Source organism: Aedes albopictus, chromosome 2 (assembly GCF_035046485.1).
Source record: "Aedes albopictus strain Foshan chromosome 2, AalbF5, whole genome shotgun sequence".
Lineage (NCBI taxonomy): Eukaryota > Metazoa > Arthropoda > Insecta > Diptera > Culicidae > Aedes > Aedes albopictus.
This window is the reverse complement of record NC_085137.1, coordinates 153,070,454-153,095,330: the sequence shown is the minus strand read 5'-3', so window position 1 is coordinate 153,095,330 and position 24,877 is coordinate 153,070,454. Positions and strand designations below refer to the sequence as shown.

General features: G+C 39.2%; 1 protein-coding gene across 1 annotated transcript; it reads right to left on the bottom strand.

The window, feature by feature from the left end:
* Positions 1–202: 202 nt before the first annotated feature.
* LOC134288774 (uncharacterized) lies at positions 203–24,877 on the bottom strand. The gene is made up of 2 exons (XM_062854646.1): positions 22,970–24,877; positions 203–420 (listed from the first exon to the last, which is right to left on the bottom strand). Exons 1-2 carry the CDS (start codon positions 24,732–24,734, stop codon positions 203–205), a joined length of 1,983 nt encoding a protein of 660 aa, XP_062710630.1. The 5' UTR covers positions 24,735–24,877.

Genomic DNA, 24,877 nt, shown 5'->3' with positions numbered 1-24,877 from the left:
CCCAGTTTGCCCATTAAAATTTCGTCCAACACCGCACCACCAATCCAGATCCAACGAAGCGTTCATCCAGTAGGAGAGTGAGAAGGGCATCGGTACCGTCCGGTACCCGCGGAGGCCCGTTGGCCTCCGTTCCAGGGAAGTCGTTTTGTAGTTCGATTAACAAGATTAAAAAGCAAACTCTCATCTCTTCCAGCAACTATATTCAACCCAATCTCCAAAGCACAATGCATAATGGGTCCAGAGCCCGCGACAATCCGTCGCCGTGGTTCAGCAGCCATTCGTACCATCGATATGCCACCGTCCAGAGCGAAATTCCGTCGTCAGTCCAGCCAGGATCTTTTAGAAACTCCGTCAACGTATTCCCACGGCCACCGCCGGCAAATCGCCAAACGACCATCAGAGAGCAAATAGATACAGAACCTGAAAGAACAATCATCGATCAACTAGTCCAGTAGAACCAATCATCCCGATGCGGAAAAGATCTGTCACCAGTGCCACCCGGCACGCACGGAGGCCAGGTTGGCCTCCGTTCCAGGCAAGTCGCTTTAATTTTTGATTATAAAGGTAAAAAAGCACCCTTTCATCTTTTTCAGCGACTTGACCTGCGGCGAGCAGCAGACAACCCGATCGGCGTAGTAAGCATACGGCACTCCCACTCACCTGATTCCTTCCAGAGCGTTCATGATTAACAAATATTTTAATCATGATTAATCATTGGTGATTAAAATTCAAATTTCGGTGATTATTGATTATGATTAATGATTAATTTTATTTTTGGGATGATTAATGATTATGATTAATGATTATAATTGATTTTATCTGTGATTATTGATTATGATTAATGATTAAAAATGGCTCATTGATTAAAAATCATGATTAATCATGATTAATCAATCACAAAAAACAGGAAATGATTAAAATATAATTATTGTTTAAAATATTTTTGAAGTTCCAAAAGTAAAAGGTAACTCTGTCTGGGAGATTATTGAAAAAATAATCAAGAAGAACAGCATTTGAACCAATTCAAATTGGATCATATATTTTATATGGTGAAAAATTTTTGGTGATTAATGATTAATGATTGATTAATTTTTTTTTGTTATGATTATGATTACTGATTAATGATTAAATTGCGAAATCAGTGTGATTAAGATTAATGATTAATGATTAAATGAGAAATTTTGGTGATTATGATTACTGATTTTTGATTAATCTTAATCATTAATCATTAATCATGATTAAATTTATGATTAATCATTAACGCTCTGATTCCTTCCAAGGTCATTGTCATCACCAAATTCCAGTACGTCCTTCGTGTCCGTAAGATCAGCAGCATCAGTACCGGTACATACGTGTTCATTCGTCCCGATTCAGCACATCTTTTAGCGGTGAAAATGATGAAATTCGATGCACTACGATCAACAGCTATGCACTCCGGTCGAGTGCAGCCAAATTACAAACAGTAGATCAGTTGTGCAGCCAACAACAAACAGTATATCAGAAAACTAGGTCAGTAGTAGCACCAGCAACGGTCAGCGAGGTCGACAGTATATAGGCCGTAGAGTATATAAGAGCAGAAGAAGTGAAACCAGTAGTAGAATGTTGTGATCAAAACAAACGACAAAATTTGTGTTACAATAGCAGTAATTATTGTGTAAGTTAGAGAGAGAAAGTAAGAGAGCAATTGAAATCACAGATTTCAAGGCGGCCGGCTAATGTTAGAGCGAGATACACAAAAACATCGATGCCAAGTTTACTTGCGCATCCCTAGGTAGCCAACCGTGTCCAAACTCTCACTCTCTCTGAATCGAGCCGAATCTAAAAACCTTATATACCTGCAGCTGGCGATCGTGTCGCCGGCTGCGTAATACATACATAAGCGATGAGTAGAGTAGGTAGCAGATAAACAAATCAGCTGTTTGTAAATCAGTTAGAATAAACCGCCGCGGAGGAAACATCTCCTCTTGTTTTGTTAGTTCGAACCGCAATAAAGTAGTTTTCTCTAGTGTTCGCGAATAAAGTGTTTCCATCGACAAATTGCGAAGTTTTAAATAAGTGTCCGAAAGGAAACCGCGGCGGGCGCGAACATTTTGATCTGTTCGCGCCCGCCGCGGTTTCTATTTCGGACACTTGGATAAAACTCGTTTAATTGCACTATAGGGAAACACTTTATTAACGCGAACACTGATTTATTGCGATTACAAAAACAAGAGGAGATGTTTCCTCCGTGGCGATTTATTTGGACTGATTTACAAACAGCTGATTTGTTTATCTGCTACCTACTCTACTCATCGCTTATGTATGTACGCAGCCGGCGACACGATCGCTAGCTGCAGGTATATAAGGTTTTTAGATTCGGCTCGATTCAGAGAGAGTGAGAGTTTGGACACGGTTGGCTACCTAGGGATGCGCAAGTAAACTTGGCATCGATGTTTTTGTGTATCTCGCTCTAACAGTTGGATTTTCCCAACTGTTACACTAGGTAGGATTACTAGTGACCTTGGAAAACAAAAAAAATCAACATTTCGCATCTAGAAGAGTGTACGAGCTGTTTTTTGAGAATGTGTAACTGCTACACATTTTTGTGTGGTCTGGAAATTATGCACTTATGAGTAGGTCTTACACATTTTAGTGCTGAGCAGTTTTAGCGTGTACGACTCATTGATTTTGCCGCCTCCAAAAATATGGCCATACGTAGCACCTTTTCCCAACACAGCCTCCCTTATCGTTTCAACTGGAGATTCCCACAGCAGACGGAATCTCAAATCGACCACGTTCTGATTGACGGATGGCACTTCTCCGACATTATCGACCTCAGGACCTATCGTGGCGCCAACATCGACTCCGACCACTATCTGGTGATGGTCAAACTGCGCTCAAAACTCACCGTCATCAACAATGTACGGAACCGGCGACCGCCACGGTACAACCTAGAGCGACTGAAACAACCGGATGTCGCCTCAGCACCCGCGCAGAATCTCGAGGCCGCGTTGCCAGGTGAGGGCGAGCTCGATGAGGCCCCTCTAGAGGACTGCTGGAGTACAGTGAAAGCAGACATCAACGACGCAGCCGAGAGCACCATCGGGTACGTGGAACGGAATCGACGGAAAAAATAGTTTGACGAAGAGTGCACATTGCACTGCACAACGGTTTTGGAGGAGAAGAACGCAGCGAGGGCGGTAATGCTGCAGCAAGGGACCCGACAGAACGTGGAACGTTACAAACAGAAGCGGAAACAGCAGGACCCGCCTCTTCCGGGAGAAAAAGCGCCGCCTGGAAGAAGCGGAGCGCGAAGAAATGGAACTGCTGTGCCGTTCCCAAGAAACACGAAAGTTCTATCGAAGCTCAACGCATCCCGCAACGGCTTCTTGCCGCGAGCCGAAATTTGCAGGGATAAAGACGGAGGCCTCTTGACGAACGGACGTGATGTAATTATCGGACAAGTCGGTCGGGAGCTGTACTGAGACTCCCCGACTCAATAGCCTCAGGGTCGGCACGCTCGCGTCCCGTAACTCGCGGGCAGGGAACTCTCGCAATTTGAAACAGATAATCACCACAGCACTTCACGGACAACTACACTTTATTACGGTTTTTACTCCCCTGTATTTCTGGCACTTTCTTTCTTACTCCCTTTATCTCCCACTTTCTTAATCTAACCTGACCTTTCACGTTGGGGGCCCCTCTTCTGCAGCACTCCACCACTCCTGGTCACCTTCTACCTCTGCGTCCTGGGTATTGCGCGCGATGGCGGTGCGCAGGTCTCCGTACAGCTTCCTGGTGCTGGCGTACGCGATGGCGGCGCACGGTACTTCACACCGCTATCAGCGATGGCGACGTCCTCGGTTTGGGGTGGCTTGGGGTTGTACCGCACGGGCTCCTGAACCTCCTACGTGTTCCGTCCTGCCGATATGGTAACGGATCGGCCTTCGACGGGTTCTGTGCCGGAATTTTCCCAGATGGTTACGAAGACACAGTAGGGAAATCGGTCGAGCACTTTTTCACCAAAAACGGAGGGGTTCTGTTACACGGAGAGGGCATTACAAATGGGCTAACATACAGGAAGTGGTGGTAGAATTACCTGTAGTCCACTGCGCACTCTCTCTGTCCACTTTCACAAACTTCTTGAACTTCAACTTCTTTCCACTTTTCAAGCTTTTTTTTTATCAATTCTTTCGTTTCAACTTTTAGCCTTCAATCTATCTTGGTCGACGAACTCTGGGCAAGTGAACGATCTCTGAGTCTCCGATCGCCTCGAGGTCCATGACCTCGTGCCTCGGCCATTGCCCTCTCCAGCCATCCCATTTCTCAATGGCCCCGCTTCGCCACCCCTCATGGCCGCCAATTGGTGGTAACCAGTCCCTCTCGTGGTGGGTTTTCCAACTACGATGTGTAGCGTGCTGATGGTTGCTTTTAGGGTGGTGAAGCCTGGCCTTGTCCTGTCTAGCCTATCGGGAGCTTTTTAGCTGGGTGACACCTACACTAACCACGAGTATTACCTGCCATAAACAATTCAACATTTCACGTAACACAAATCACGAAATTCTCGGTAACACTCCCGACACAAATTCACCAACACTTTCAGTGAGCTGATCGAAAGGTGGAAGCAGCACTTCGATCAGCACCTGAATGGCGTGGAGAATGTAGGCAAGGGAGACCACGGCAACGGAGGAAACGACGACGCCAGTGCAGCGGAGGACGGAAATGAACCAACTCCCACGCTGAGGGAAGTTAAGGAAGCCATTCACCAGCTCAAAACCAACAAAGCAGCTGGTAAGGATGGTATCGCAGCTGAACTCATCAAGATGGGCCCAGAAACGTTGGCCACCTGTCTGCATCGGCTGATAGTCTGGGAGAATCTGGGAAACCGATCAACTACCGGAGGAGTGGAAGGAAGGGATAGTCTGTCCCATTCACAAGAAAGGCGACCATTTGGAATGTGCGAACTTCATGGCGATCACTATTTTGAATGCTGCCTACAAAGTGCTATCCCAGATCATCCTCTGTCGTCTGTCACCTAAAACGAATGAGTTCGTGGAGAGTTATCAAGCCGGCTTCATCGACGGCCGGTCGACAACGGACCAGATCTTCACCGTACGGCAAATACTCCAGAAATGCTGTGAATACCAGGTCCCAACGCATCACCTGTTCATCGACTTCAAAGCGGCATACGACAGTACCGACCGCGCAGAGCTATGGATAATTATGGACGAAAACGGCTTTTCTGGGAAGCTAACTAGTCTGATTAAAGCAACGATGGATGGTGTGCAAAACTGTGCAAGATTAAGGGTGAACTATTCAGTTCATTCGGATCTCGTCGGGGACTGCGACTAAGGTGACGAACTCTCATGCCTACTCTTCAACATCGCTATGGAAGGTGTGATGCGACGAGCCGGGCTCAACAGCTGGGGAACGATTTCACAAAATCCGATCAATTTGTGTGCTTTGCGAACGACATGGACATTATCGCCAGAACATTTGGAATGGTGGCAGAGCTGTACAGCCGCCTGAAACGCGAAGCAGCAAAGGTCGGACTGGTGGTGAATGCCTCGAAAACAAAGCACATGCTGGTAGGCGGAACCGATCACGACCGGATCCGTCTGGGTAGTAGTGTTACGATAGACGGGGATACTTTCTAGGTGGTGGAGGAATTCGTCGACCTCGGATCCTTACTAACGGCTGACAACAACGTGAGCCGTGAAATTCGAAAAAGATTCACCCACGCACCAATAAGACTGGTGGTCCTCTACGGACACGAGACATGGACCATGCTCGAGGAGGTCCTGCAAGCACTCGGAGTTTTCGAGCGACGCGTGCTAAGGATGATCTTCGGTGGTGTGCAGGAGAACGGTGTGTGGCGGAGAAGGATGAACCACGAGCTCGCTGCACTTTACGGCGAATCCAGCATCCAGAAGGTGGCCAAAGCCGGAAGGATACGGTGGGCAGGGCATGTTGCAAGAATGCCGGACAACAACCCTGCAAAGCTGGTGTTTGCAACTGATCCGGTTGGCACAAAAAGGCGTGGAGCGCAGAGAGCACGATGGGCGGACCAGGTGGAGCGTGACCTGGCGAGCATTAGGCGCGAACGAGGATAGAGAGCGGCAGCCACAAACCGAGTATTGTGGCGTACTATTATTGATTATGTCTTGTCTTAAATGTGATGTTGAACAAATAAATGTATGTATGAAGTGGTTCTGCCCTCCATGAGCTAAAACTTCGCTGGACAAAGTTACGCCAAATGTCTTTGTTTGCCAAATGTCAATTTTGAGTTACAGCATGTTTTGTGTCTAGATATGTGTGCATCTAATTCGAACTCCTGTCCCACCACTGGGGAAAAGGTTCGAATCTATTATTTTGTCGAATTTCGCTAAGCATAACAAAATATTTTGACAAATCCGGTATTTTTTTTATTTATCTTTATTATCGAGACTTTCAGTCCGAGGCTGGTTCGTCTCCACGTTTTGGTAGTAGGAATATCTGAAATCAATTAAGATTTGATGTTGGATGTGGAATACACTTTAAAGTTCGATCTAGATTTTATTTAAATCTGGGTTATATTTACTACACCAAAAAAGGTCGTTTTTCGTCAAATTCGGATAACACTACAACTTGAATCGCATGATCTCACTATTTCCATAATTCTTGATGATATAGGTACACATTTCGCAGAATTTTGAGTTTTTATCTGAAATTGTCACATGACTCGAATCCCATAATTCAAATCCCACAATTCAAATTGTTGCCTCACTATGTGTAGAATGTCATTCCCGAATCTTTTTGTGTTTTCGGCTATTTAGAACTCTAAAAAATCATAAGTATACAAAAACTTGACGAAACTTAATTCTTTTAGCACGAATTGTTTCAAGTTTTTCGAGCAACGCATACCAATAAAATTTAAAGAAATATTTATAAAAAAAAAATATTTATAATCCGAAATAATTTCAAAAGTTGATATTTTGATAGAATTCGTTCTGGATCAACCTAATATACGTTTAAATATCCAACACTGCATCATATTCTCTAAAGTATTGTGCTTATTTGCTTCATTGATAATAATGCTGTTGGAAGTGAGCAAAAATTAGTAAAATTCGGGAAAGTCAAATGCATCCCAAAATCTAGCTTTTCGGAGGCAATCATGATATGGCACGCAAAAACTCACAAACATTGAAATGAAACCTCGAAAGATCCATTAAAATCCTGATAGAACCTCCCACATTGTTATGGTACGCTCTATTTCGGTACTCCCAAGGGTACTCCAGAATTCTTTTTGATTAAGAATACTATGTAATTCAAAATACTGATAATATTTCAGAAATTCAGCTGGATAAATTTCAAAATTTGTATGTAATACAATGATTTGAAGACCCAAAGATGCAAATATTCACACATTGAAGCATTTTGGGTAGTTTTCAAAAGCTTCGAGAACAATAGGAGGCAATCAGTGAAGTACTAGATTGAAAGTAGTGAGCTGGATTTTTGTATGGTGAGATGATCGATTCTCCATTTCTGCAATGAAATGGTGCAAACAGCGTGGGTTATATGATTTCTTGTCTAATTTGATGCTGTTTGAGCAAAAACTTGGGTAACTGTGTTGTTGAAGTTGCAAGAAATACAACAACACAGTTATCCAAACTTTTGCTCAATCAGCATCAAATTAGACAAGAAATCATATAACCCACGCTGTTTGCACCATTTCATTGCAGAAATGAAGAATCGATCATCTCACCATACAAAAATCCAGCTCACTACTTTCAATCTAGTACTTCACTGATTATCTCCTATTACTGTAATTAAATTTAACTACTTGGGATTGATTAATAATGCAATCCTTAGTGTTCAAATGGTCCCATTTAAAATAGTGAGTTGAAGCACTGCCCCTTGTTATGGTTTTCTCCATATAGGTAATAGAATTCCAGTGACCAAATTTTTGCAACGAACCAATTTCGCAGACAATCTTTATCTTGCCAATTGTAAATTTTACGACCACCCGGGTTAGGCGACCCTCGGCGATAAAGAACAAACATCAAAGGCTCCAAAAACTTCTACCGTAGACAGTATACCGCCAAGTGCCGCACATGAGTCAAACCGACTACGCGACGGATGCAGACAGCGGCGCTTCATTTGAAAAATTGTCAATAGATTTGCTTAATTTTTCGGAAACATCGTCAGACATATGTACGTACAAAATCGTATTGATATCGGTAGTGAATAAGCGATTACGCCAGCTTAAAAAGAAGAATCCAAGTTTGCTGGAGAATTGATAAGCCTTTGAACGACGAGCCGACATTCACGAGCTGATGCGTTGTAGTGATAACATGTCAGATCTAAAAGTGTTCAACGTCAACCATTATCATTTCGATTGGCGCTATAGCCATATGCTTAGCCTCAGGTTAAAACAAGTACTTCCATATGTATGGATCACGGCAAACACGAAAAAAAAAATGAAAATTGATACTTCAGTTTCGCCAAGAGTCCATAAACCCTGCCATGCGCTCTCCTTGTCGAAGCTGAGTAAAAGGAAGCACCAACCCCTGCATGGTGGGATTCGTTGGCTATGATTGAAGAAAATCTTCTCCCCAAAGACCTGCCACCAATAAAATGCGACCGCAATCGTCATTTGAAATAATGAGTATTGTTATTGTATGATCGTAAAAGCGCTATTAGTGCCATCAAAGAAATCGCGACACTGCAAGCAAAGAGCAGTTCTCTATGAATACGCGCGAGGCGTTCGCCATACCTACACATAAGACGTCCAATTGAAAACTCGTTTCGTCAATTGTCGGAAGTTTTGTGTGCAGGAAGTCGATGACGGGATGTACAATATTTATGCGCAGTCAACCTTAGTGCGTTGGGCTTCAATACAATGCAATTTTAAATTGAATAAATGCAATCAAAACTGCAGATGTTGAAAATAAATTTCATGGATTACATTTTATAAAGAACCGGATCGAAAACATATGATTAAAAAAGTACATAAGAAGAAGCAACACTAAATTTGAAAAACTAAATAGAACTAAATCAAAACTTAGTATAACATGCAATTATTGAAAGATCATTATTCGTGTCGTAAGCATAGGCTCATTAAAAATTAACGTTTATTTATCGCCTGAAAAAAATGTATCTGCAATAATCTTGACGGCGCGTATTAGTAACATAGCGAAACTTTTTTTATGAGAATGTAGCGAAATTGCAAAAAAAAATCAATAAATTCGTTATCAATAATTTAGCAATAAAATCTTCTACAGCACTTCTTATTTGCTGGACCAATTGTCAGAAAATAAATATGACCTAAGAATGATTGATGACATGCTTTAAAAAACCAGTCTATTTTCCCAGGGTGACTGTTATGCGGTTACATTGGCCAATGAGACAAAATGACTTGATATTTTTTTGTCATAAATCCTAGAACTAACTTGTATTTTTTGCAGGTAGTGGAAAGTACTTGTGATTTGATGATGATCCCCGATATGACCTCAACACCAGCAAAATGTGCAAATACTACAAATGTGCAGTTATGAGCAGTTATAGTTTTCAGCAAACCTGCAGACCTGAGCGTCTGTTCTCTAAGAGAAGCGAGAACGAGATCGAATATGTTTTCTGAAAGTTTTAGAACTTTTAGTAAAATTTATGAGATTTTAGAACAATTTTTAAAAACATTATATCTTAATATATACTTTTGAAATTTTTCCATTTTTTTTTGTTATGTTCAGCATATACCTAAGGCTTTCATATGTTGCTTTGTTTGAGGTTTTATATTCACTACAAAAAATATAAAAAATATGTGTATGTTTAGAGTATTATTTGGAGATTTATCATATTTTGATCAATAAAAATGCCAAGTGAGCCGGGGCCTGTGGCGTAGTTGGTCACACGTTCGCTTCATATGCGGATGGTCATGGGTTTGATTCCCAGCCCCGGCACTTGCAATTTTTCGTCAGTTGCTCTTCACCGAGAGTGGCTGACACTGACCCTCTTCTGAGCCCCATGGCTCAAACGGACCCGGATACCTGGACATCGGCGAACTGCTACTCATAATGGACCCCCAATCGGACTGGAAAGGAACAACGGCCACCTATCATCCATCCTTGTGCTCATCATTCTACATGTAGAGTAGAAAATGTGAAAGCAGCAGAAAGGCAACCAGTTCGATAAAGTATAATAGAATACATCTAGGCTCTGTACAATAGGTATAGCTGTCAATTGAAAAACGCTCACGTAGTGCCCTAGTGGACAATAGAGCTGTAAATTAGGTTAAGTGATTAAGAATAAAAAAAAAAATGCCAAGTGTTTTCAACTTCCTAAAACTTTGTTAATGTAATATTGTTATACAGGACCTACTAAATTACATATGCAAAGTAGATTCTATGCGTTTTTGTCTATTCAATTAATGCACTCTTATAAGTGGAAAACGTTTGGCAGGTTATATGTGTAAAATATGGTAAATTTATAAACATCGTCAACTTCATAAGCAGATTTTTCATATTTTTTTGTAGTGAGCAAATTAACCAAAACAAGATTGTGTTTTAAATGTTCATGTGTTGGTGTTCCTTCAGAAAATTTTGAAAATATTTCATTCAATATTCTTTGAGATATAAAGTCTTGCAATTTTGATTAAAATGCCATCAAGCTTTACTAAAAGTTCTATAACTTTCAGAAAACTTATTCAATCTCGCTCAATTTTTTCCAATGGAGCTTCAATATATGTTTTATGATTAGTCAAAATTTCAGCGATTTTTATTGACGTATAAGAAAGTCATGAACATTTGAATGAACAAATATTTTGATGTAAAAATTGCTGTACACACTAAGATTCAGATGTTCCAGCTCAGTAATTTTTTCACTGAGTTCAGTATTTTTTTCACCTTTTTACTGAGTTTTCAACAGCAGATTTATCTCGGTACACTCGGTTATCGTATTTACCGTTCAACAGTAACGATATTTACCGTGTATCAGTATCTTTTGACAGTTTATTATCTGAGCTCGGTAACTCATTTACAGAATATCCGCAAAAGAAACAACCGAGCGTACCGAGTTAAATCTGCTGTTGAGAACTCAGTAAAAAGATAGGAGAAATACCGAGCTGATCTTAGTGTGTACGGACAATTGTTTGATACACTGTATACATGATGTTGGCGTTGAAAGTACAATACGGGAGGTAGGTTTTTCCAGCGGAGGAAATGACTTTATAAGTTTAATGGGAAAACAAATACTTCCGTAGGGCCGACCTGCCACAAAAAAAAACAAAAAATATTTACATTTATTTCTAACATAATCTGTCAGAAGATGCATTTTTGTTTCAAACATGGATTGCATTTGCTTCAAATGTGACGTTGTATTTCCTCAAAACAGTTTTGTATTTGTGGCCTGAACAAATTGACAATTTATTTGAATTTACCTCAAATATGTCTGATTTTAACATAGTTTTTTTCTGAGTGTTAGGCTAAATAAACAGTAATGTTATGTAAAGTTGAATTGTTTGTATACGTTTATTTCATTCATGCTAAGCCCTGTCCTGTATTGTTTTTTCACTGTGACGTTTTTCACTTCGTTTGATTAAAAGGTGTGAGTAACCTCCGGCAAGCTTTTGCCTACCCTGAGAGAGTAAAGCGACTGGGCTAGTCGGTAATTACAGTTGCTACATCAATTTCGCTAAAAATATTTTAAGGAATTGATGAACAAAAAAATTAATTGTTCTGGGGAAATGAATTCACTTGCAGAGAGCTAACAAGAATCAAGCACAAGAACGCATGTGGATCATCACATCCGTGATGTTCATCTGGCCATGCCTACCAATCTGGTAAGTCCACTGTGACTCTTTTACACAGGCTTGTTTACGATATCGAGAAAGCATTCGCTCAAAAGCAATCTTGTTTGGGTGTTTTCTTAGATATCGAGGGTGCCTTTGACAACGTGCCTTTCGATGCCATATTGGAAGCCGCACGGAGTCATGGTATATCTCCAATGATTTCCAATTGGATTCATCAAATGCTCAAAAACCGATATCTCTTCCCGACATTGCGTCTAGCAGGGATTAGGAAATTGAGTGTTTATGGATGCCCCCAAGGGGGAGTCTTATCCCCGCTTTTGTGGAATCTCGTAGCAGATACGCTATTGAGGCAACTCAATAATAGCGGTTTTCCTACTTATGGTTTTGCCGACGACTACCTAGCATTGTTAGTTGGTATGTGTCTCACCACCCTTTTCGACCTGATGCAAAGCGCCCTTCAGGTAGTTGAAAGTTGGTGTCGCCAATATGGCCTCTCGGTTAATCCGAATAAAACATCTATTATTCTTTTTACGGAAAGGCGATACCGTAATGGCGTTCGACCTTTGCGTCTCTTTGATTCTGAAATCGATGTGACTGAACAAGTAAAGTACGTTACGTTGGAGTCATTCTTGATTCCAAGCTTTCCTGGACACCTCACATTGAGTTCAGAATCAGGGAAGCTTATTGTATGGCTTTCGGACAATGCCGGTGAACCTTTGGTACAACTTGGGGTCTAAAACCCAAGTATATCAAATGGATCTACACAACTGTTGTTCGGCCAATATTGGCCTATGGATGTCTAGTGTGGTGGCAAAAGGGCGAAATGAGAATGGTCCATTCAAAGTTAGGTCATCCCCAAAGGATGTCCTTAATGGCGATGTCTGGAGCGTTCTCTTCAAGTTTTCTTTGACGTTGCTCCACTACACATTCATCTCAAACAAGAAGCACTTTCTTACACTTACCGTCTACGGGTACTCGGTCTACTAGAGGAAACTCCTGTGAACCGCACATCAACACACACCTCGTTGTTTCCACTTTTGGTGGATTGGGACAAAATTGTCCTTGCTCCAAGTGATCTTACAATTGCTTGTAATTTTCCATATAGGACATTTTCCACGAAATTCCCTTCCCGGGAAGAGTGGACATCTGGATATCTGGAAAGAAGTATTTCAGACGGCATCGTATGTTACACTGATGGCTCCCTTCTCGAAGGTCGAGCAGGTGCTGGTGTTTATTCTCGTGAGCTAAGGCTATATCAGTTTTATTCACTTGGTAGACACTGCACCGTTTTTCAGGCCGAAATCTTTGCTCTTATGTGCGGAGTGCAATCAGCACTTCAGCAGCACGTAATGTGCAAAGTAATATACTTCTGTTCAGATAGCCAGGCTGCTATTAAAGCACTTGCTTCGTCCAACTCCAGGTCGAAGATAGTTATCGCTTGTCGAACTCAAATCGAGGAGCAGAATTCAGCAAACGCTGTTCACCTTTTATGGGTGCCTGGCCATTCTTCCATCGCTGGAAATGAATTGGCTGATGAGTTAGCTCGCACTGGAGCATCACATGACTTGATTGGCCCTGAGCCAGCTATTCCGATATCGAAGTGTTGGGTAAAGCTTCAGATTCACACCTGGGCTGCTACTCAACACAGACAATACTGGAATAGTTTGGAGTCATGTCGTCAAACCAAATTGTACTGTACTGAGCCATCACCAAGGGTGGCGAAGTATCTTACAAATCTGTCAAAGCAGAATTGCAGCATTCTGGTCAGAGCATTGACTGGCCACTGCCGACTTAGCTATCACATGGCGAATATTCAGCAAGCTGATTCATTTGCATGTGATAGCTGTGAATCCGATTATGGAACTTCGTATCATTTGATATGTAACTGTCCAGTTTTTGCGCAACTGCGTTTCCGAGTATTCGGTAAACACTTATTAAGTGAAACTGACTTCAGAGACCTGAATATTCAGGATATTCTGTTGTTCTTAACCCGCTGTGGTAAAGAGCTATAGGCTCTCTTTCGCTTCATGCGTTATTACAGTGCCCTTTTCAGGGCGCTGTTTGAACCCATTGTGGTAAAGACGCTTATGCGTTAGTATCCTCTTCCAGGGTACTTATCCTATTTCCCTACCTGCCCTTATCCCCATCCTTATCCTTATTTCCTTCCTTTTCCCTCAGGTAGATGATGAAATAGGCTATTATTTTGGCGATGGCACAAATGTCCCAAATAGAGGATAACGTGCCTCTGGAGCCGGCCTTCTGATACCTGATGATACACTCCCGATTAAAAGTTTGGAGTCACCTCCTCAAAAACATGTAATTTTTTTAGGCCCATATCTCCGCCAATTTGCGTTCGATTTCAAAATCCTAGGTATCATTCGAAAGATAATAAGTTGAAGTAACTTTGAACATGAATTTGGTGAAAGTTTTTCAAAAAATATTTGCATGTAAACTTAATCCAAAGTTGCCACATTTTCTAAAAAATGAATATAAACTTACGGCAGTGTCGCTGGAAATTGGGTCGACCAAATTTTAAGATGAGAGCAGCAATATAACCTATTTTCTATTGGCTTTCAACTCCTTTTTACCGAACTTGGCTAAAAAATCTAGAAAAAAAAGTTATTAAGTAACTTTAGGACAGACTTATTAGAATCCCAAAATTGCTGCCACAATGACTGACTTTGGCACCTACTCACGATTTCGAGAGCACAAATCTCTTCGTAAACAAAACCAACGCACCTGTGTTTCTTATTTTAAGCTTTTTACAAGTGAGCAAGAACAGAATAAAAAATGCACTGTCGTTTAAAGCTTGCTTTTTGAGATTTATGCATCTGAAGTTCTGATGCACTGTTGAAGCGGGATTTCAAGACGTTAGTCCTTAACCCTTGATGTCATCGACCAAAAGTTTGGGGTCACTATCGTAAAACATGGAAAAGTGATTTGTTGATATCTTTGTCATCTTTCATTCAATTTTAATTCTTCTTGGCTTATTTGAAACGTAATGAGTGGTACTTACTGTAAAGCCATTGAACCACATATATTTGTTAAAATTTACATACTAAAACTTAACGTAAAATTTCCTCAATTTTTAAAATGCGTTGAAATGTGTTTACTTTACATAACATTTTTATGCATAAATCGTTGAATGCGTTAAATTAAAGACATCTAACGTATATTTAGGTAATTATAATTGAATTGAGCCAAAAAGGATTAAAATTGAACTATAGATGGCGAAGATATCACCAAATCAGTTTTACATGTTTTACGACAGTGACCCCAAACTTTTGACCGATGATACATCATATTGAGGAGGGGTGACCCCAAACTTTTGGTCGATGACATTAAAAGTTAAATTCCTTAATAACTTTTTTCCTAGATTTTTAGCCAAGTTCGTTAAAAGCAGTTGAAAGGTAATAGAAAATAGGTTATATTTCCGCTCTCATCTTAAAATTTGGTCGGCCCAATTTCCAGCGACACTGCCGTAAGTTTATATTCATTTTTTAAAAAAATTGTCAATTGCGTTAAATTTCAAAAAATTCTTGATGGAGCCTGCAAGAGGACGATTCAGTTTTGTTTAACAACACATTCTCTTGACGACTTCTATAATTGCACCACAAAATCACGAAATCCTCAGTAACAATCAAAACAAAAATTTTACTCACTCGATAATTATTAAACTTTGTGTGGGCATGTATTTTTTGGTTATCCATATAATCGAGACAATACCTAGTTTACAGAAACATGTTCGCCCCTTTAGAAGCTCAGTCAAGAGTTATATAAAACAATATCTAGGGTCTTGTACCATTTGGGCAGGTGCACCTATTTTGGGCACTTGCCGCTATAACTAAGTCAATTTCAAACTGATTGATTTGAAATTTTGTATAGAATTAGGTACGTACAGCATCTAACTCTGTACAAAAATTCAAATGAATCGGTTTGAAAATGACTTAGTTATAGCGGCATGTTCCCAAAATAGATACACCTGCCTAAATGTTACAATACCCTACATATGCTAAAAGCATTTTGGGCAAATTGCATTCATATTTTGCAACTAATCAAAAAAGTACTGCTAGCTCTCCAGCAGCATATTGCAATTTAGTTTAGGGTCCCTATTATTTATCGGATTTCTGAAACTAAAAAAGCTGTTTTTATGAGTGACTACTGTAACAATAATCCCCCTCCATATTCATCAAAATGGATAGACAATAGCTGACAAATGGTGTTTTATTTGAAATTCATCTCAATTTCCACTGAAAACTGTATTTCATAAAAATCCCGGGATCCCGGGATTTCCCGGGATATGCTACAATTTTTATCCCGAATCCCGGGACAAGGTAAATGCCCGGGAAATGGACACTCTAAACGTCATCAGTTACACGGTCTAAGACAAAACATTACAACTTTTGAGAAAAATGCAAAAAAGTACGTTTTCCCATACTAAATCCCATACAAATTTCAATCGCAATGCGGAATAGGGGGACACAATCAATCGCTCCCAAATTTTGTACAGTTGTTTTGGAAGCATAATGGAGTCGAAAAAGATTTGTTCCAAAAAAATCGACTTTGTTGACACTTATGACTATTTTGGTAATTTTGAACCATCGATTTTAGGGCGCAAACGATAAGAGTCAGTTTATTTTTTTTTTCTTATATTTGTACCATACGCATGGAAGAAAGAGCTAGTAATCCCGTCAAAGGCTTAACGCCGACATTGTTGCGATAGATGAGTGAGAAATTCCAAGCATGTCTTGTTCAAAATCATCGTAATTTTCTCACCTATGCCATCAAGGAACTATATGCTTCACATTTGAACGAAAATGATAGTTGAAAGCTTTCCATCCATATTTTGTGTGATAGGCTCAACTTTCGGTTCTCACCAATTTACAAGACCCACCTTTCAAGCAACAGATAACAAAGCAGAAGCCATGATCCGCAACCTGTCTGGCGGAGATGTCGAGTTGGAACCGTAGATTGAACACCATCTCTTCGAGAAAATGAAGACATAAAAAGCTGAACAGTTTTTTTTTCTGTCTTTATTCGTTCGTTCGCTCAAAATTTATGACACCTCTTTTCGAAACCATTTGCTTCAGCATCAGCGCTCTTGCATCAGCAGCAGGGACGGATAAGAGCCAACCAGCGAACGTTGGATAGGAACGCAGCGCGATCAGTTGGATGGCTCCAGCCACAATATAAGTGGCGAAGCCTTCTGCGCTGCGCGCTTGGATCTGGCTGGGAAATGTGCCGATTACTCCGCCGCGGGCCCGATGATGGTCGATTGGATCCAACCGAAGCCTGAAACTGAAAACGGCCCACGGGTTTTCGTTGGAAAGAGATGGAAAAAGGCCGATAAATCCACGGATGGATAATAATTTACAGCTCGCTTCCAACGGTTCTTCTTTTATCCGACATCGCCTTTTTTTCACGATCTCCCATCGCCCGAGGCCCCGGCAGCCGGTTGGATGCTTTTTTTATGGAATTTTATTATTTCAATCTACGATTCCGAAAGAGCCTCACCAGATAAATTGAGAAGTGGGAAAGAGTGGAAAATGAACGATAATTGAAAGTCTCGAACCAGAGAGGACAAACGGACGAGACGGTGGCGGATTTTCTGTTCGAAAACGAGACATAGCCAAACAAGGCCCCCAATTAACGAACCGGAGAGGTTAGTTTCTTTTTTTTTTAGCCTTTAATAATAATTTACAGCCTACGGGGGTTAAAAAGCCAAATTGGGAGAAAAATAAGACTGAAAAGCCAGTGCGATGCTCGCTTCGCTGATAATGAATGACGATGGGAACAACGAGTGCCGTGAGCTGCAGCTGACTCAGGGCTCATGAATGCCATATTTGGCGACGTTGGCGGCGGCGGCCATTTTTCGCCACTCGACGCTCAGCCGCCATATTGTATTTGGCGGTACATGGCGGGCTTATTTTATTGGACGATTGCAAACAACGCCGTTCGCTCCGGCGCGCATTGGGTCGGACGTCAAAGAAAATCAAATCAAAACAAGAATATGGCCTTCGGAATGGATTTCAAACAGAATTTGTGATTTGATGTCCTCGCCAAGTGGTGTTATCAGAATCCCTGTGTCACCATGTGACTGAGTCGAAACTCCGATTCCTCGCCGCCGTCGACGTGCAAACAACTAACGCCTTACCAGCAAGGCGCATCGAAATGTTTGTCGCGGCTCTGATAGTGGCATTGCCCGAGAAATTGCCGTTGTTTGCTTCTAGATTAGGAGCGTGTGTATCTCTGAATTCGTATTCGACACGTTCTGTCGCAAGTGCACACGTCCCATAAATTTTCGAAGTATACACAGCGAATTGTCAATCTGTTCAAAGCTAGGGATTAGTTTTGGTTTGTCATGTTCTACAGTTTGCTTGCTTGAATGGCGAATTTATCATTTAAGTGTACACAAATTAATTACACAATTATGGGTCACTTCCAGCGGCTTGATGAATTCTAGACCAACATTTGAAATGGGTCAAACAAATCTTGTTGGAAACACCATTATCCGAAAGAATGCTGTTTGCTATTTCTAAGAATGGTAATATGAGTTTGTCTGGAAAAGTTGATGGGAGTTCCGACCTAGCCAGCAGTAATGTGCGAAGTTATTGTTTACCAATGTGAATAGGGCATTTTCAATAGTTCAGAATTGATTGATTACAACATCTATTGATTCTAGTCTAATCTGGGGAAAGCATCCTGGAAAATCAGCAGCATTATGGCCAATCGTTTTTCTTGTCAATATTGATGCTTGCATCACATCAAAAAGGGGAACAAAGTCCAAAATGCCAAGATGGGCTCAGAGCCGTAGCGTGGTTCCATGGCGCCCTTGGCAAGCGTCCAGATTAGCGCCCCACATCATTTATACATTGTTAATTTGCAAAAGCTTGTAATTATTCATGTTTTTTAAAGTTTACTTAAAAGTCGGATTTTGGTGTTTCGAAGAAACAAATTCCCCCATTTCATTTTAATTTTTTTATATGTAGTATTTTTGATTTGCGTTTTCTTTAGAAATTTCAATGGGAGTCGCCTATTTGCATTTTAAAAATCTCACTAAGACCAGCACAATGATTAGAAATGACATTTCGGATTCGTTACATAAATGTTTCATAAATTTCTTCAAGACATCTTACAGATTATTTATTGTTATCTAGATTTTTTGGTCAACTGAATTTTGTTTTAGAAAATACTTAAAAAGATTTCAATGGTTTTAAAGAAACCTCAAACGATCTATTTTACCAATTTTCGGCGGTTAGTTCAATAGATTGTACCACAATGTTCTGATGACTTTACCAAAGATTTCTTCTGAAGTTTCATTAAAATATTTCACCAAAGATCTGTAAGAAATCTTTTACTAACAATTAGACAAACCATGGACCAAGAGGAATTCCTTAAGAAATTTCTATACGAGTTTGTGTTAGAATCTCTAGATTTTTTCCTGCTGGAATTACTGAATGAAATTATGAAATTATGAATGAAATTCTGCAGCAGTATTCGGTCCATATGAAAACCCGGCAGATGTATCAACAAGAATATCCAATGAAATGCATATAGTAACTCTTGCAGGAATTCTTAAAGTAGTTCGTGAAGAAATGTTTGAAGGAATGCCTGAAAGAATTTGTGGATAACCATTAGAAGAATTTTTGAAGCTACCCCTGCAAAAGTTTTTTAAGGGACATCTTGAGAAATTTCTAAAAAAAAATCCCTGAGAAATTTCTGAAAAAAAAGAATCTGGAAATGGAAGGTTTTCAAAAAAATCCTTTGCAAAAATTTCGTATAAACTCTATAGTAGGTTTTCCAACTCTATAGTAGGTTTACCTAGAGAAATGTCTGTAGGAATTTCAAATGTATGGTTTTTTGGAGGAATTTATGAGGAAATTCAGAAAAGGGGTTCTAGTGAATTTTTAGCAGAAATTTATGAAGCAATCTCTAGTGATCATGGAACAATTTCGAAAGGAATTAGTGGAAGGTTTTCAGAGCAATATTAGAGCTTTCTTTTTTCCAAAGAAATCCATGTAGAGTACGTGCACCGGTTTTGGCCAGTCTAAGGGAAATCATTTTTATAAATATAGCCAATAATCCAACAAAACTACCAATGGGTCAATGAAAAGTTTCGATCTATACTTTATTAGAAAAATGCAGAAACCAAGCTAATACTTGATTTTTGTATAATATTAGCATTGCCGCAGTTTTGGCCATAATCTCAGCTATGGTTTCTATTTTGGCCAATCACGTGTATTTCTTATGGGAGTGGCCAAATTAGAAGCACCCTAGCCAAAATAGATGTATGAGAGCTGATTTTTTAAGGAAAATTATTTTTTTCTTACAGTTTTTAATCAAAACCATACATTTTCATTTTCACAGCTGTAATAATCATATTATATTAGAATCTACTATTAAAAAATAAATTTGAATCGTTACAGGCTGAATACCGCACTATGAACAAAACTCCGGGTTGGCCAAAACTGAAGCTTCTACCCTAAGTCTTTCTAAAAAAAAACTTTGGTCAAATTACCAAAAAATCTATAAACGATTTGCTGGATAAATTTCTGAAGAAATTCTTTGAGGCCTTTCTGCAGGAATCCCTGGAAGGATTTCTAAAGGAATCTCTGCCGGATTTTCTATAGGAATCCATGAATGTATTGAAGGTTTTTAAAATATTCCTTTAAGCTGTTTTTTTCAGGAATCTTTATAAGAATTTCTGAAGAAAAATCTCGAAAATTTCTAAAGAAAATAAGAAATTCATTGACGATTTTTCAAGTGAAGTCAGACTCAGGTAGTTGATACACGTCTGCTGTATTTCGTATCTTGTAGGGTAATGATACAACTTCTGTCATTCTAACCTATGCTAACTAGATTTGCCTGTGCTAACCTGATTGACTGCTACAGCTCGGCCATCCTGATCAAACACATCGCCCCCGATGTGTACTATGTTGGATCAACTTCCGTTTTCCATAATTTCATATTAGTCGGATCAAAAATACCAGTGAAAGGTGAACGAGCTAGTTGATGTCCCTCAATATCACAAATCACATATCGGTTATTCGCGAATACTTTTTTAACTACATAAGGACCTTTGAAATGTGGTTTCAGTTTAGATGATCCACCGGAATTAGAATGATGTGGTATATACACCAAATCACCTTCTTGATAGACTGATATAGTTTTGCATTTTGCATCATATTGTTTTTTATTGTAAATTTGAAGTGCTCGGTTAACTGCTATAGCTTTTTCTCGAATTTCAGCCAAATCTCTTTTCATTTCACTATTTGCATTTAATAAAGTTGCTACATCTTCATTACCAGAAAATCGTTGATTTATACCAAATAATACTTGTGAAGGTGTATTGGCAATTGATCTACAATAAGAATTATTAATAAAATGTTCAGCGTCTTGTAATACGAAAGTGAATCCACGTCTTGGATTAGAATCCACTAATTTTGCTAATACAGGAGTAAGCACTCTATTAAACCTTTCAACCTGACCATTAGCTTGGGGACACGCAGTAGCAGTTAAAATATGCTTCACATTGAATTGCATCAAAAACTCTTTAAAACTGTTTGATGTATAACAACTTCCACGATCTGAAACTATTTGAACTGGAACTGAATAACTGGTAAAATATCCTCTTAAATGTTTCAATACTTCACTCGTATTCGTTGTTTTACAGGGGTAATTTCAGAAATTTTGAAAAAGCGTCTACAACAACAAATACATACTTGAATTTACAGTTTGACAACGTTAATGGGCCATAATGATCAATATGCACAGTATTGAATGGTACGTTTCCTTTTTCTACTATATTTAATGGTCCATCTTTACTGAAATTTTTCTTTGAAAATACTATACATTTTAAACAGTTTTTTATATATTGCGAAATTATTTCCTTCATTTTAGGGAACCAATATGACTTATTAATATTTTCGTATACTTTCTCCGTAGAAAAATGGCCAAAATCATCATGATGCATTTTCAATATCTGATTAATCATATTTTTGGGAACATAAAATAGTAATTGATTTCTTTTAGTTTTTCTATAGACAATTCCATTTCTCAATTCAAAATTCTTATCCTCTCGAGATTCTAATTGTTGCCTAATCCTTTCTATTTCTTGATCTTGTATTTGACTTGCAATAATTGCTCTTTCGAAAGAATTCGTTTCATTTTCAATTAAACAAATTTCAGGAATTCTGGACAAGGCATCTGCGTGTTTCATGCTAATTGAACTTCTGTGTATTATATCAAAATCATATTCTGACAAGAAAATCTCCCATCTTGCTATTTTGACATTGATATCTTTCTTATTCAAAGTTTCTTTCAAAGCAATGCAATCTGTTACTATAGTGAATTTTATTCCTTGTAAATAAATATGAAACCTTTTAATGCTATTGACAACTGCAAGTGTTTCCAGCTCAAATGAATGCAATTTTGCTTCATGACTATTTGTTCTTTGACTATAGTACATAATAGGATGTAGGTTTCCATCCGATTGCTGTTGCATTAAAACACCACCGAATCCATGTGAACTGGCATCAGTATGAAGCTCTGTTCTTGCGTAAGGAGAATATATTTTTAAAATTGGATGTGATATCAACTTATCTCGTAGTGTTTCAAACGCGTTCAATTCGGATCCTTTAAAGCGGAATTTTGTATCTTTTTTAAGTAAGTCATAGAGGGGTTTTGCTATAGTTGAAAAATTAGCAATAAACTTTCTGAAATAACTTGCTAGTCCAATAAACTTATTCACATCATGAATGTTTTTTGGAATCGGAAAACTTTTTATACATTCAATATGCTTCTCACTTGGTTGGATTCCATGCTCACTTATTTTGTACCCAAGGTATTCAATATTTGTTTTAAGTATTGAACACTTCGCTAATTGAAGTTGCAAATGATTTTTGTTTAATATTTTGAACACTTCACTTAATATTTCCAAATGCTCTTCAATTGTTTCCGTAGCAATTAATATATCATCCATGTAGACTTTTATTTTTCCTTTCTTAAGAAGAGGCTGAAAATTTTTATTTATAAAACGCATAAACGCAGAAGGCGCATTACATAATCCGAAAGGAACTCGTTTATATTCAAATTGCCCTAAATGTGTAACAAACGCCGTGAATTTTTGAGATTTTTTATCGATATTCAAATGATGATAGCCATTTCTTAGATCTAATGTTGAAAAATATTTTTTGTTCTTCAAACTGTCTAATTGCTCTTCGATTACTGGTAACGGATACCTGTCCTTAACTGTAATTTTATTAAGTTCCCTGTAGTCAACACACATTCTCCATGATTTGTCTTTATTCTTTACTAATACTATTCGACTGGCATAAGGGGAATTACTTTCTTCAATTACACCTTCTTTAAGTAATTTATCTATCTGTGATTCAACTTCTATTTTCTGGCTGTGCGATAATCGGCGAGGAGAGAAACTAAAAGGCTTATTGTCTGTCAATTCTATACTCATTGTATACTGAATATCAGGCTGGTTTGGTCTCAAGTTTTTATTGTCATACATTTCAACGAAAAGAGATTTGACTCTATTTATATCTTTCAATGCAGTACCACTGTCACCAATATCCAAAATGTCTACATCAGTCTTCAAAAATGTGTCGGTGCTTACCTCAATACTATTGATATCATCAAACAGTGGAACATCCGCTGCTGCTACCAAACTCGAAGATTCTTCTGTAATCAATTGGCTTTTGATTGCAAACTGTATAAATCGACCGTCGTACTCAACTAGCAGGTTGTTGCCCTTAATGAAATCCGATCCCAAAATACACATCGGGCGCATCGTGGAATCTGGCACAATCTTGAACTGTAAAGTGTAAATATAATTATTAATTACAATTTCTGTGTTAAAAATTCCTAAAATATCGAGTTTTGAATCATTTAAACCTACGTATGAGTTTTGAAAAGATTTTTCGAACTGAACTTTACCTGAAACAATACTATTTTTGATTAAACATATAGAACTACCTGTGTCAAAAAGAGCTTGGGATTCAACTAAATGATTTTCTAACCTAATAAACATATCAAAATATACCTGTTCTATGCTAACCCTACCATGATTTTTCTGTGTTTTTCTTGAAGAATATGAACACTTTTGATTGAGATCAGCTTCTCGTCCAACCGTCAGTATATTGTTGCGTAGTTGTCCATCAAAACACTCGTTCAATTGATGTTGATGTTTTCCAATGGATGTTTCAAAATGGTCTTGTCTTGATGTTTGGTTACAAGATTTTGCTTCATGTCCGCGTTTTCCACATCCGGTTAGATTGCTGCTATTGAACCTTCTGAAACTGCTGTCTTCGAAGTAACACGACGTGTCTGCTATTTTCGATTTGAATTCTTCGTGTCTCTCCATTCTCCGCAAAGCCGAAACTAACTCATCTGTAGACTGGAACAACATACCACTCAACATGGAACGTATATGCAGGTGCGGAATTCCTCGAATAATGTACTTGATAATCGCCGCCTCACCAAATGATACTCTTCTTGCTTTAGAAATTATTTCATATGCGAGGTTCTCGTACGTTTCATCACGAAGTTTCGTTCTCTTCATCAATTCTGCATGAACGTCGGCTTCATCAATTCTAGCTGGAAACGACTCGTCCAATTTAAGCTTAAAGTTTTCCCAGTTCGCAACGGTTTCGTCCACACTCTCGTACCAAAGTTTTGCTGTGACTCCTAGCCGCATAACTGCAAACTGCCAAAGTAAACCTTTCGAGCATCCACTAACTTCACCAAATCTCTCAACTTTCCGTATCCATCGTCTTGCTTCGATAACTTCTGGATCGAACTCCGGAATCATCGCCCTAACGAACTCAGGATGCATTGTAACGCCAGAGAAAAATCCGCCAGAGAGACTTGATCCTCCATCGCTGATTTTCTTTCCAATTGGTCCGTTAAAATTTTGATTAATTTCGCTGAATACCGTTGACTCATTGCTTCGAATATCCATGATGACAAAGAACTTTTTTTTTCGGGTATCCCACTTCTGAAATTGAAGTCAGACTCAGGTAGTTGATACACGTCTGCTGTATTTCGTATCTTGTAGGGTAATGATACAACTTCTGTCATTCTAACCTATGCTAACTAGATTTG